Source organism: Stegostoma tigrinum, chromosome 8 (genome assembly GCF_030684315.1).
Source record: "Stegostoma tigrinum isolate sSteTig4 chromosome 8, sSteTig4.hap1, whole genome shotgun sequence".
Taxonomy (NCBI): domain Eukaryota; kingdom Metazoa; phylum Chordata; class Chondrichthyes; order Orectolobiformes; family Stegostomatidae; genus Stegostoma; species Stegostoma tigrinum.
Genome location: NC_081361.1, coordinates 44,605,995 through 44,617,408, shown reverse-complemented (window position 1 = coordinate 44,617,408; position 11,414 = coordinate 44,605,995). Strand labels below are relative to the sequence as shown.

General features: G+C 39.8%; 1 protein-coding gene across 2 annotated transcripts; it reads right to left on the bottom strand.

Moving 5' to 3' along the window:
- Positions 1 to 2,484: 2,484 nt before the first annotated feature.
- On the bottom strand, positions 2,485 to 10,758 carry LOC125456697 (toll-like receptor 2). Of its 2 annotated transcripts, none has more exons than XM_048540076.2 (3): positions 10,532 to 10,758; positions 9,756 to 10,218; positions 2,485 to 7,699 (listed from the first exon to the last, which is right to left on the bottom strand). In XM_048540076.2, exon 3 carries the CDS (start codon positions 7,694 to 7,696, stop codon positions 5,189 to 5,191), a length of 2,508 nt encoding a protein of 835 aa, XP_048396033.1. In that variant the 5' UTR covers positions 7,697 to 7,699; positions 9,756 to 10,218; positions 10,532 to 10,758; the 3' UTR covers positions 2,485 to 5,188. The 2 variants fall into 2 exon arrangements, with proteins under 2 accessions (XP_048396033.1, XP_048396034.1); XM_048540077.2 differs by lacking the exon at positions 10,532 to 10,758 and adding an exon at positions 10,307 to 10,362.
- Between the last annotated feature and the right edge of the window lie 656 nt (positions 10,759 to 11,414).

The following is an 11,414-nucleotide window of genomic DNA, read 5'->3' as shown; positions in this document are numbered from 1 at the left end:
ATGATGTTGAAGGCAGAGCTGTAGTCGACAACCAGGAGTCTGACGTAGGTGTTCCTGTTGTCCAGGTGTTGCAGGAATGAGTGCAGGGCTAGGGATATGGCATCCTCTATGGACCTGTTATGTCAGTAAGCAAACTGGAGGGAATCGAGGCAGGTTGGGAAACTGGAGCTGATGTGGGCCGTGACCAACCTCTTGAAGCACTTCGTGGTTATTGAAGTTAGAGCTATTGGGCAGTAGTCATTAAGCAACACTGCATGTGTCTTCTTGAGTATGAGGATGATGGTGGTCTTCTTGAAACAGGTGGGAACTTGGACTTGCAAGAGGGAAAGGTTGAAGATATAGGTGAATAACTCCTCAAGTTCTGAGTGCTTGGCTGGGAAACTGTCTGGGCCCATCAATTTCCTTAGGTTGACTCCCAGGAAATCTTCTGAAGTTGTGGCAGAGGGAATAGCTGTGTCTGGGAGTGTCAGGGCAGGCGTTGCCATACTGGTGGTATTCTGCTCAAACTGAGCATAAACAGCATTGAGCATGTCAGGGAGGAGTGTGTCAGTTACCGCTATCTTACCCTGTTTCATTTGTATCCCATAAAATCATTTAGGCTTTACCATAGACAGCAGGAGTCTGTTTGCTAGGTCTGGGCCTCTAACTTGTTTCGGTACAAGCTCTTGGCCTCTCTGATGTCTTTGCAGAAGTCATATCTGGATTTTCTGTATTGGTCCAGGTCACCAGACTTAAATGTTGTATGTCTGCACTTCAGTAGGGAATGGATTTCCTGGTTTATCCAAGGCTTGCAGTTGGGGAGCACTTGGGCTGATTTCTTTGGTCCACAGCCCTCCATGCATTTGCTAATGAAGCCTGGTGGGACACTCATCTAGGCTTTCCACTGAACACCTAAACATGGTCCAGTCCACTGAGTCCAAGCAGTCCCTGAGATAGGCTTCTGTTACCTCGGACCAGTACTGTACTTCGTTTCATGAAGGAGCTGGTTCCGCTTCTGGGAGAAGAAACACAGCACTGCGGTTGGATTTTCCGAAGTGTGGGCAGGAGATGGTGTCTTTGATGGTGGTGTCCAGAATGGTCCACGATGGTCCAGAATGTTCGGTCCCCTGGTGGGGCAGGAGATGTGTTGGTGGTATTTTGGCATCACCAGCTTGAAGTTGGTTTTGTTGAAGTCACCGGTCACAATGAATAGGGACTTGGGGAATTTTTGTCTCCAGAGTGTTTGTGGTGGTGTAAATCACGTCTAGGGCATTCTTCACATCCACATGGGTGGTGTGTAGACTGCTGTCAGGACAGCAGATGTGACCTCTTGCGGTAGGTAGTAGGGGCAGCATTTTACTGTAAGGTACTCTAGGTCCAGGGAGCAGTGGTTTGCCAGGGTCTCTACATCCAAGCCACAAGAAGTGCTGATCAGAAAGCATACCCAACTCCCTTTGCCTTGCAGTGTATGAAAAACCTGTCAGCTTGTAGGGCACAGTCAGGAATGGCAGGGTGAGCCAAGTCTCCCTGTAGGAGAACAAAAAAGTTTCTCAGTTCTCTCTGGTAGTTAAGACTAGATCTAGGAGCAGGCAGCGAGGTGATGTGCTGGACGCTAAGGACCTGGGAGAATGGAAGAAGGAGGAGCAGGAGGATGAAGACATTGAGTTGTATATGGAGCTGCTTTGTCATTATGTTGCCAACGACAGGCAACTTCATAGTATCAACACTTGGTTGGATGTTTGAATTGCAGAATTTTGCTGGCTGGGCCAGCATTTATTGTCCATCCTTCGTTCCCCTTGAAAGGTGGTGGTAAGCTAACTTCTTGAACTACAGTCCCTGTGCTGCAGGTAGACTCACATTGCCCCAGGAGGGAATTCCAGGATTTTGACCCAGTAACTGTGAAGGAACAGCAATATATTTCCAAATCCAGATGGTGAGTGGCTTGGAAGGGAACTTGCAGGTGGTAGTGTTTCCATTAATATGCTGCTCTCGTTCTTCTAGGTGGTCATGGTCATTGGTTTGGATGGTGTGGTCTAAGAATATTTGGTGAATTTTTATTGCAATTACGTCCTATAAGAAAGACTCGGTAGTGGTTTAATCTGAGGGTCACCATGCTTCCAGCAACATTGAGGAAGAAGGGTCTTCCTGATAAACATCAGCTACAGTAGGAATTGAATCCGTGCTGTTGATATCATTCAGCATTGCAAATATGTATAATGGGAATTTTTTTCGAGTCTCTTCCCTCATGATTGTAATTACATTTAAAGTAGCTTCTTCCCTGTTGCCTTTTGATTCCGAATTAGTTCTGGCACAATACTTCTAACCTCACAGTGAAGGCAGATGCAAAACATCTGTTCACTTTACCATAATTATTGATTATCAACACATAATTAATAATAATGGGAAAATAAGGAAATGGTGGCTATATTGCTGAATATATTTAAAGACTTGGTAGATAGATTTTTGACATTGCAGGGAACTATGGGTTATAAGGAGCTGGCACGAAAGAGGAGTTGAGACATTGAACGGATCAGCCATGATCTTATAGAGTGACTTGAGGTGCCAAACAGGCTACTCCTGTTTATTATGTTGGTGCATAATAATCTTGAAAGTGGTATGCAAAACAATTTACCCTAGCCATGTGATCAACCATTAAATAAATTTATTATTTACTAACAAAAGAACAAGACTGTGTAGGTATTTATAGTAATTACAATGATATAAATGAGTCCTCTGTATTAAAGCTCAACATAAAACACTCCAGAAATGTGGTTGTCTAATTTTCCTTTGAACTTTGGCAACTAGCTTCATGTGTCTATTGATTGCACATTTGTGAACATAATACACCTTTGTATTCAATCAGACAACTCCTAGCTATACAGCCCTGTATCGAAGGAACTGCATTTTACAGAATTACCATTTGGTCTGTTGTGTCTACCCTGGAACCTTCTTTCCCTATATTTCTGCAAAATATTAGTCCCACCCCAAACCTCTCTTTAGTTTATTCCTTCCAAATATTTCTCCATTCACCTTTGTAAAGTTTTTTTTCAGTTTCCACCGCTGTATACTAGGGTAATTATATCTAATATGTCTGCATAAAAATATTTTCCATAATCACCTCCTGTGTTCTTTTGGCAATTTGATGGATCCGGCCCTAACTTGAACCAAAATGTTAACTGTGGTTTCTTCTCCACGCATATTGCCAGATCTGCTGAGTTGTTCCAGCAATTTGTGTTTTTGTTTGTGTGTACCAAGGTGAGACAGTTACAGATTTGTGTGGTAAACAGGTTTGTTTTGAATAGTCTGAGTCTATGCATATTTGTTGTGTTTTAGTAAAACTATCAGTCTCTGATTCCACCCCTTCCAGTACTGATCCAGAGCTTGAAACTTAGATTAGACCCCATGTGAACATTAGACACATTTTGGATTCTTTTAAGAACGAATAGCGCACCAGGGATGTTGCTAAGCCAAGTGCAAGGTATTGTCATCTCATGAATGGATTAAGGTCACTGGACTCAATGTTAACTGTTTTCTCTTTATCTCTGTACTGACCACCAGGTGTCTGCACGATGTCAGCCTTTGTGATATCTGTTCAAATGCTTCTTGGGAGGAGAAGTGATGACATTTTTTTTGTATTTTCCATTTGTGTGAGCTTGTGCAGTTGAGTTGTGGAGTCGTGCTGGAGGAGAGAAGAATGTATTAATGACATAATATTGAAAGGGCTAGGGCAGAACTGAATAGATCAGTTACACAGTTGATAAAGGTCGATTTGGTTTTCTACTGATCTGAAAAATTAATCTGAAAATTTAATGGCACTAATCTTATTTGCTAACAGCTTATTTTTTAAAACAAAAAACTGCAATATGGGGGATGTGTGATAAATAAATTTCTGGAGAACTTCAGCGGGTCTAGCAAGATCTGTGAAGAGAAAACAGTTAACTTTCTGTCCAGTGACCATAATTCATTCATGAGATCAGGGCATCGTTGCAATGGCAAGACCAACACTGGTACCTATTCCTTAAATTATTTTCTAATCTTGTGGCAACTGGGCCTGTATTCTCAAGAGATAAAATTTCACTAAAACCAACAAAGAGGATAAATAGGGCAGATATAGAACCAAGAAGCTATAATTTCAGCATAAGGCAGAAGCCACTTGGACTAGGTTGAGGAGACATCATTTTACAGAGGGCATTTCGAATCTCTGGAATAGTCTGCTATGGAAACTCGTCATTTAATATGTTTAAAGCACAGATTGACATTTCTAAATACTGATGAAACAATGCAATTTGGGGATAGTGTGGAGGATAAAGCATTGAAGTGTCTCATCAGCCATGATTGTCTGGAAGGCAGAGCAGGCTTAACAATGCCTACACTGGTTCCAATGTTCCAAACAGCTTGTTTCAAGTACTTTCTTTATATAGAATGTATAATTTTATTCGGTAAATGACAATAAGGCAAGCAGGGAACATTCATGCTCTGCAGAAATGATTATCAACAAAAAGTAGCATTGCATGTACAATTCCCTACAGTTTAAATGGTATAGAGTGCTAACACACCCATGGTTGAGACAATGCTTTGTGCAAACGTGCACGGGACAAGCATTCCAAGGCTTAGACAACAGTGTTAACAATCACCAAATGATAACATTTGAAGTGGTAATATCAATAGTGGTAATGTTGGAAAAAGGATTAATATTAATACACCCACTTAAGGAAATAATTAAACTAGTTTGTTCACTGGAACAGGGATGGTTTATGTTATTATTTTATTTAATTGAGGAGATAGCTGAATGGAGTTATGCTACTGGATGACAGAATGCTGCCAATTATTACTGGTTTGCATGAGCACAGTCCTGCATTGAGAGAACATGTAACGTAAGCCTGAAATTTGGTTCAAAAGTGACAGACGTTTACATCGGCAACTCAAAGTTTACACCTACTATGTTCTGTAAAAAATATGTTTTGTTTACCCAGGAGAATCCGATGAAAAGTGGTGTACATTATCATCTGTGTTTTTGAGGATACCACAGCAAAATATGTAAAATTTCCCTCTTCAGATATGTAGATGTTATATCATTTATTGTAACAACATTGAAAGTTGAAACCCTAAATGGAAACAAATTTAAGACAAAACTCCTACAGCAGTAAAAGGCAACTTTTATTAAAACTCAAATTTTATGGCCTCAATACCAACTTTTATATGTGTTCATCTAAACATGATCAGGGATCTCATCAGGTTTTTGGATAATCTCTTGCAGAGTTACTTTTGAACTGCATGAATGGAAATCCAAATTCAGGACAGCTTTCAACCTTTTCCAAAAGAAGCCCTGCTGAAACTCATTCTGAGGCCATTCCAAATAAGTGTTTCTGTTCATCAATTTCCTTAGTTTACAAAATCGATCTGGGATGGAATTCTTTGGAAGAGGTTCTAACAGGAGCAAGATAAGGCTATCCTTTTTGTCATCAAATACCTGTTGGTGTGCAAAGAAGAATTCATAATGGCACCACTCACTTTGCACAAAGTGTTTTGATAGGATAAATATGGTTTTATAACTTTTTGATATACAATCGATTATATTATTAATTATTGGTTTTCCAGGTTTGAAGTCTCTTTCGTGGATACAAATGCGATAAGGTGGCTCATTATTTTCTAACTGTATGAGCAATTTGTTCTTCACCCATGCTGAATCATGTTCACTATAGGAAACAAAAGCATTGTACTCAAAATCTTTTTCAACCAGATTGGTATCTAGACTTTTTTTAGCTTTAAGCCAGAGCCAGAGTGTGCGGCAATACCAAGTGATGTTAAACTTTACACACAGCACAATACAGACACCTACCAAAAGTGCAACACACGCTAAAAGAACCCCAACAAATAAAGGAACTTTGCATTCAATTGGGGAAAATTTCAGGGCTTGGATAACCTGACCCTTAAATTTTCTTGGACTTTCACATCGATACTGGTCTGGCCAATCAAGAATCACTACACGTGTTTGCTGAACATAATTAGAGACTGACTGAATTGCACAGAAGCATTCCAGAGGATTATTGCTGAATTTGAGTTCAGCTAGATCTAAGGACTGTAGAGAATGTATGTTTATGTTTGTAATTTTATTTTGGTCAACGTGCAAGATTTTCAGCGAATAACCCACTGGAATTTCAGGAAAAGATGCTATGAAATTTTCTGTCAAAAAAATCTCACGGAGATTTCTGAGCCCTTTGAGGTTTGGAACTGAAGTGATGGAATTGTAACTCAAATCTAGTGATTCCAATGATGCTGGCACACAGCCAAACACATTGCCTTCCAGGTTGTTGTGTGAAAAATTTATATGCTTTAGAGTTTGAGGCCATGTGCAGGTCAATCCCTTCTGTAGTACAAGATCATTATGACTAGCATTTATACTAGACAAATTCTCCATTTTAGATAATAATGTGCTAAATTTTGGTAGATTTGAAAACTTGTTGTTGTTTGCTATGAGAGTGTTAAGATTGGGAAAAGGAGCAGAGCATGTTCCAGGAATAAAGCTGAATTCTTGCAGCAAGTTAAAAGATATGTCCAAGTATCTTAGGTATGTCATAATTTCTGATACCTGACATGGAACATAAAACAAGTTTCCCTTTAGTATCATTAACTCTGTCAGTTGTGCAAATATATCAATAAAATACTCAAGTGAGTAAAAATGGTAGAAATTTGGATTTTCTATATTAAGTATTTGAAGCTTGCGCAAATGAATCTGGTCAGATGGTATGGGTATTATGTCCCAATTGCCAATACCATCCATTATAATTGTGTCTAAAAGTAATTCTTTTATGTTTGAACCAAGAACACTGTTGAGTAAATAAGTGGTCAAAGAATCATCGACGGTAATATTATACGCAACAAGTGTCGTGATATTCAACTTTTTCAGAGGGAAGAAGAAATCTACTTTATTTGCTTTTTTAACAAAGTCAGAATTTAGAATTTCCAATGTAGTGGCACTCATTGGAATATCTTTAAAAATATTAATGAGTAATTTTCCTTCCTGGCCAAACTGCAGATCAAGAGAGAGTTTTTCTACATTCTGCAGGGCATTAAATGTTCCAGGTTCAAATGCCTGTAGGTCTCCAGTAATTAAATAAACATCCTTAAGTGGGATTCCTTGAAGTGCAGATAAGGAACTAGAGTTTAAAGAAGAAAGGCGAGTGTTTCCAAAACGTAAAGAATGCAGCTTCTGCAGTTTGTTGATCTCTGCTCCAAAGTCAGCTGTATCAAACATATTGTTAGTGATATCAAGGTGTGTCAGTGACTGGAGATGGTTAAATGGCAAGACTGAAATATCCTGCAAAAGATTATTTGAAAGATCAAGATATCTAAGTTCTGAATTTTTTGCAAATGATCCAGATTCTATCGCAGTGATGTGATTGAACTGAAGAAAAAGTTTCCTCAGCTTGTTAAGATTTTGGAAATTTTGCTGTTGAATCATTGTGATGTTGTTATAAGACAGATCCAATACCTCTACATCTGGTGGCAGGAAACAAGGAGAATGTGGATAACCAATTCCTGAACAATTCACTAAAACAGGATCTATCATCTTTGGCATTGTGTAAATAGGCATGAATAAAGCACTTGTCAATATAGCAATTGCTTGTAGGGGTGTCATCCTAGACTTGATGATGTGAAGAAAATTCAACTTGCAAATAAAAACTCTTCTATTCACACACTGATCATCTTCAAACATACCCTGTTAAAAGAACAAATATGAATGATGAAAATACAACCTTGGTCACAAAGAAGATATTAGTGGCACAAGATTCAATACAATCTTGTTTCTGTTAAAATCACCAAATGTACTTTCACCACAAATTATATATTTTTGATTTCAAAATCTAAAGATGCTAGGTGCCAATGCATCAGGTACCATAGTAATAGAAAGAAGATGAGTGGCTGCAAAAAACATGCCTATTTTTGATTCAACACTTGTTCTTGGATTCCCAGAGCTTTAGTCTTTTGACTGGTTCACTATAGAAGATATTGTCAAAAGACTGGCCTTGTTAACCCTGATAATATCCAAGTATACTCTATCAAATATGTCAGTTACATCTGCTATCCTTGTTACTTTCTCTTTTAAAAAAAAAGTTCAATTAAATTCCAGATTGAACATTCTAATAGCAAATGCAATTCTGTAGAAGGGCTACTAGAGCAAAAACACTAACTTTGCTTTGTCCAGAGTTTCTCTAGCAATTTCTGATGAAAACGTCACCAGGGCACCCAACATGTCACAAACACACTATTGAATTAATCACTGCATCCCAACCCATCACCTAAGAATCAAAATTTCAGCTCCTGCCTAGTTCTATCACTGGGCGCACCGTTGTTGGCTTTCTCGTGGGCTTCCCACTCCTCCCAGGTTATGAACCGTGCTATGTCTTCTTTCTGCGCACACACGTTCATGATACATTTTTGACCTCTAATAGATTATTTTTCTGGGGCTATAATTAGTGAAGAGTATAGACAGGCTGATGCTCTAATTTAGTTATTATATTTCATAAATTTGTCCCCTTTGCACTGGAAGGAAATCAAATGTTATCTAATATTATTAGCGAATGCAATGGCCTAGTGGTACTATCACTGGACTGTTAATCCAGAGACGCAGATAACATTCTGGGGTCTGGGTTCGAATCCTGCCATGGTGGATAGTGGAATTTGAATTCAATAAAAATATCTGGAATTAAGAATTGAATGAAGACGATGAATCCATTGTTGATTGTTGGGGGGGAAAATCCCACCTGGCTCACTAATGTCTTTTAGGGAAGGAAACTGCCATCCTTGCCTCTCCGGACTGACCTAACCCCTCCCTACCTCCTCACTTGTACTCTCCTCTCCACCTATCTTCTCCTTTATCCATCTTTGATCTGCCTCCCCCTCTCCTTATTTATTTCAGAACCCTCTCCCCATTCCCCCTTTTCTGGTGAAGGGTCTAGGCCCGAAACGTCAGCTTTCGTGCTCCTAAGATGCTTCTTGGCCTGCTGTGTTCATCCAGCTCCACACTTTGCCTGGTCTAGCCTACATGTGACTCCAGAACCACAGCAATGTGGCTGACTCTGAACTGCCCTCTCGGCAATTAGGAATGGACAATAATTGTTGCTTAGCCAGCGACACCCTCATCCCATGAATGACTTAAGAACAAAAGTGCTTAAGTCAAATTTGTCTAGACTAACAATTTGTTTCTGCCATATTTCTACTTTTCAACCATTCTGTGCACTTCACAAATATTTTTAGTTTCTGTCATAATGCCTCCCGTTGTCTCAGGTCAAGGTATTATTTCATTTATTTGTGTCCGGTTTTCCGTTTTAGGCCCATGAAATCCCAAAAGCACAGAAGGAGGTCACTGGCCCATCATACTGGTGCGAGCTTAGTGAAAATGCTAATTCGTCGCATTCCGTTCCTCTTTCCCTTTAGATCTGCAAGTTTCCCCTTTTCAGTTCTATTCATTTCGCGTTTTCTGATATTCATTATTGAAAGTAATCTGTTATGTTTTCAAGTAGCGCCTTTCCTTCTTCACCTGTAGCTGTCTGTCGGCTTCTTTCAGTCTCTTTTTAAATGTGATTTCTTACACTTCCTTCCTTCAAATGTCCCCTGAACCCACCCTCCTTTACCCTTCGCCGCATGTGAAATACTTTACTTGGCAGATTATATCTAGAGGCAATTGTTCATGCGAGAAATTTACTGCTGCCGAGAACTAGTTATCCTACTGAGTAAAGACTCGAAAGTCCAAAAACTGCTTATGTGAAAATTACCTGCGAGTCGACTCATGACTGAGACGCAATCTGCTGAATTGCTGCACCTTTTCAGTTTCTGTAGCCATTCTTTCAGCAGAGGACACAGTGCACAATCTTTATTGGCACATTTTCCGTTATCAAAGTAGCCCGATTGTGATCTGTTTCGAGTCGTTAAAATCTTCGTTCAGTTCGTTGTTTGCTTTATAATTAATTTGTAGTTGACCTGGACATGGGATCATACAGCACACAGACCGACGATCCTCCTATTCAACACGTATGTTTGTTTCTTTGCTTCCTCAGCAATTTGTGGAAATCGCGTTTCTAATCTCGCTTAAGATGCACGAAGGACCTGCCGTTTACAACCAGAGGGAAAAAAAAACTTGCACCTGATTTACAAGCAATATTCAGAGTTCGGAAAAACCATCGGACGGCTTGAAGCTTCTGAGCTGGTTTTGGATTTCATCCCGGAGTTCAGTTTTACCTGTGCAAGTAGCGTAATACGTCATGCATGAGTATTTGACCACTCTTCCAGGAATGTTATCAACCTGCATTGAGATAGTATTACACACCTCTGGGGCAGGTGGGGTACCAGGCTCGGAGGGACAGTCACCACAGGCATCACAAGAGCCTTCCTCTGGAATAATACAATGCAAAACATTCGGCCCATCCACCTATGCAGAGTCGTGTGCAAAAGCTACTATCAATTAGTTTCTGCATTCCTATCATGTTCCCCCTCCCCCATTAAGTACTTAGCCAATTCACTTTTGAAAGTCAACATGGAATCTACTACTCACCTATTGCATTTCAGTTCATAATTCGGTTTTGTTAAAAAAAACCCTTTTGATTGTTTTTCGCCAATTACTTCAAATATGTTAAATATTTAGTTGCAGATTGATAGTTAATTTACAAACTTCAATGGTGCTATATTTCAACTGTAACATATCTTTTTACTGAAACTACGGTATTGCATCAGGGTGCATGGAGGCTGGGAAAACTAGAGACGCACGTAGAACGTCACCGATCATAGCAATATCCGTAATGAAAGCAGAGAGACACGGAAAGACTGATTTTGTGAATCTGTGTGAATTGCGTAACAAGTTTAAACTTCAGCCAGATAATTCCCACTCAGATTGAGAATATATGGACATTTCCAATTCATTTACCTGGAAAGTTACCTAGTAAATATTACAGATTAAAACTGTGTTTAACTGTTGAGGATTATACAACTGAACTCTGACTTCTCTCACCAATTGCCTGAAACCCGCAACTCCCCTCCGAAAACTGCAATTCCCCTGAGCCAAGCCTATGCAGACCCTTTCCCAAACAACCCTTGACTTGGATTCCTCCTTAACCCGACCACTCAGTGCCTCCCAGCATCCCAACCTGACCCTTTTGCCCCAGACCTGACAAGCCCATCTTGTTGACAGCCCTCGTGATCCAGATACACACATTACCCACCCTCCGCCATCACTCTACCACCGTGTCTCCCTACCTACCTATCATAAAACTGACAGCTGTACTTTACCCCCTTACCTCATACATAATAATTCACTTTGTAATGCATGACTTCGGCAGATGGAGTGTAAATCATGAATCAGGGATTCTTTATTCCACTAGCATCAGTTACAAGCGTTTAAGGGAGAGGTGAGGATGAACTTCTTCTCCGAGAGTGTTAAA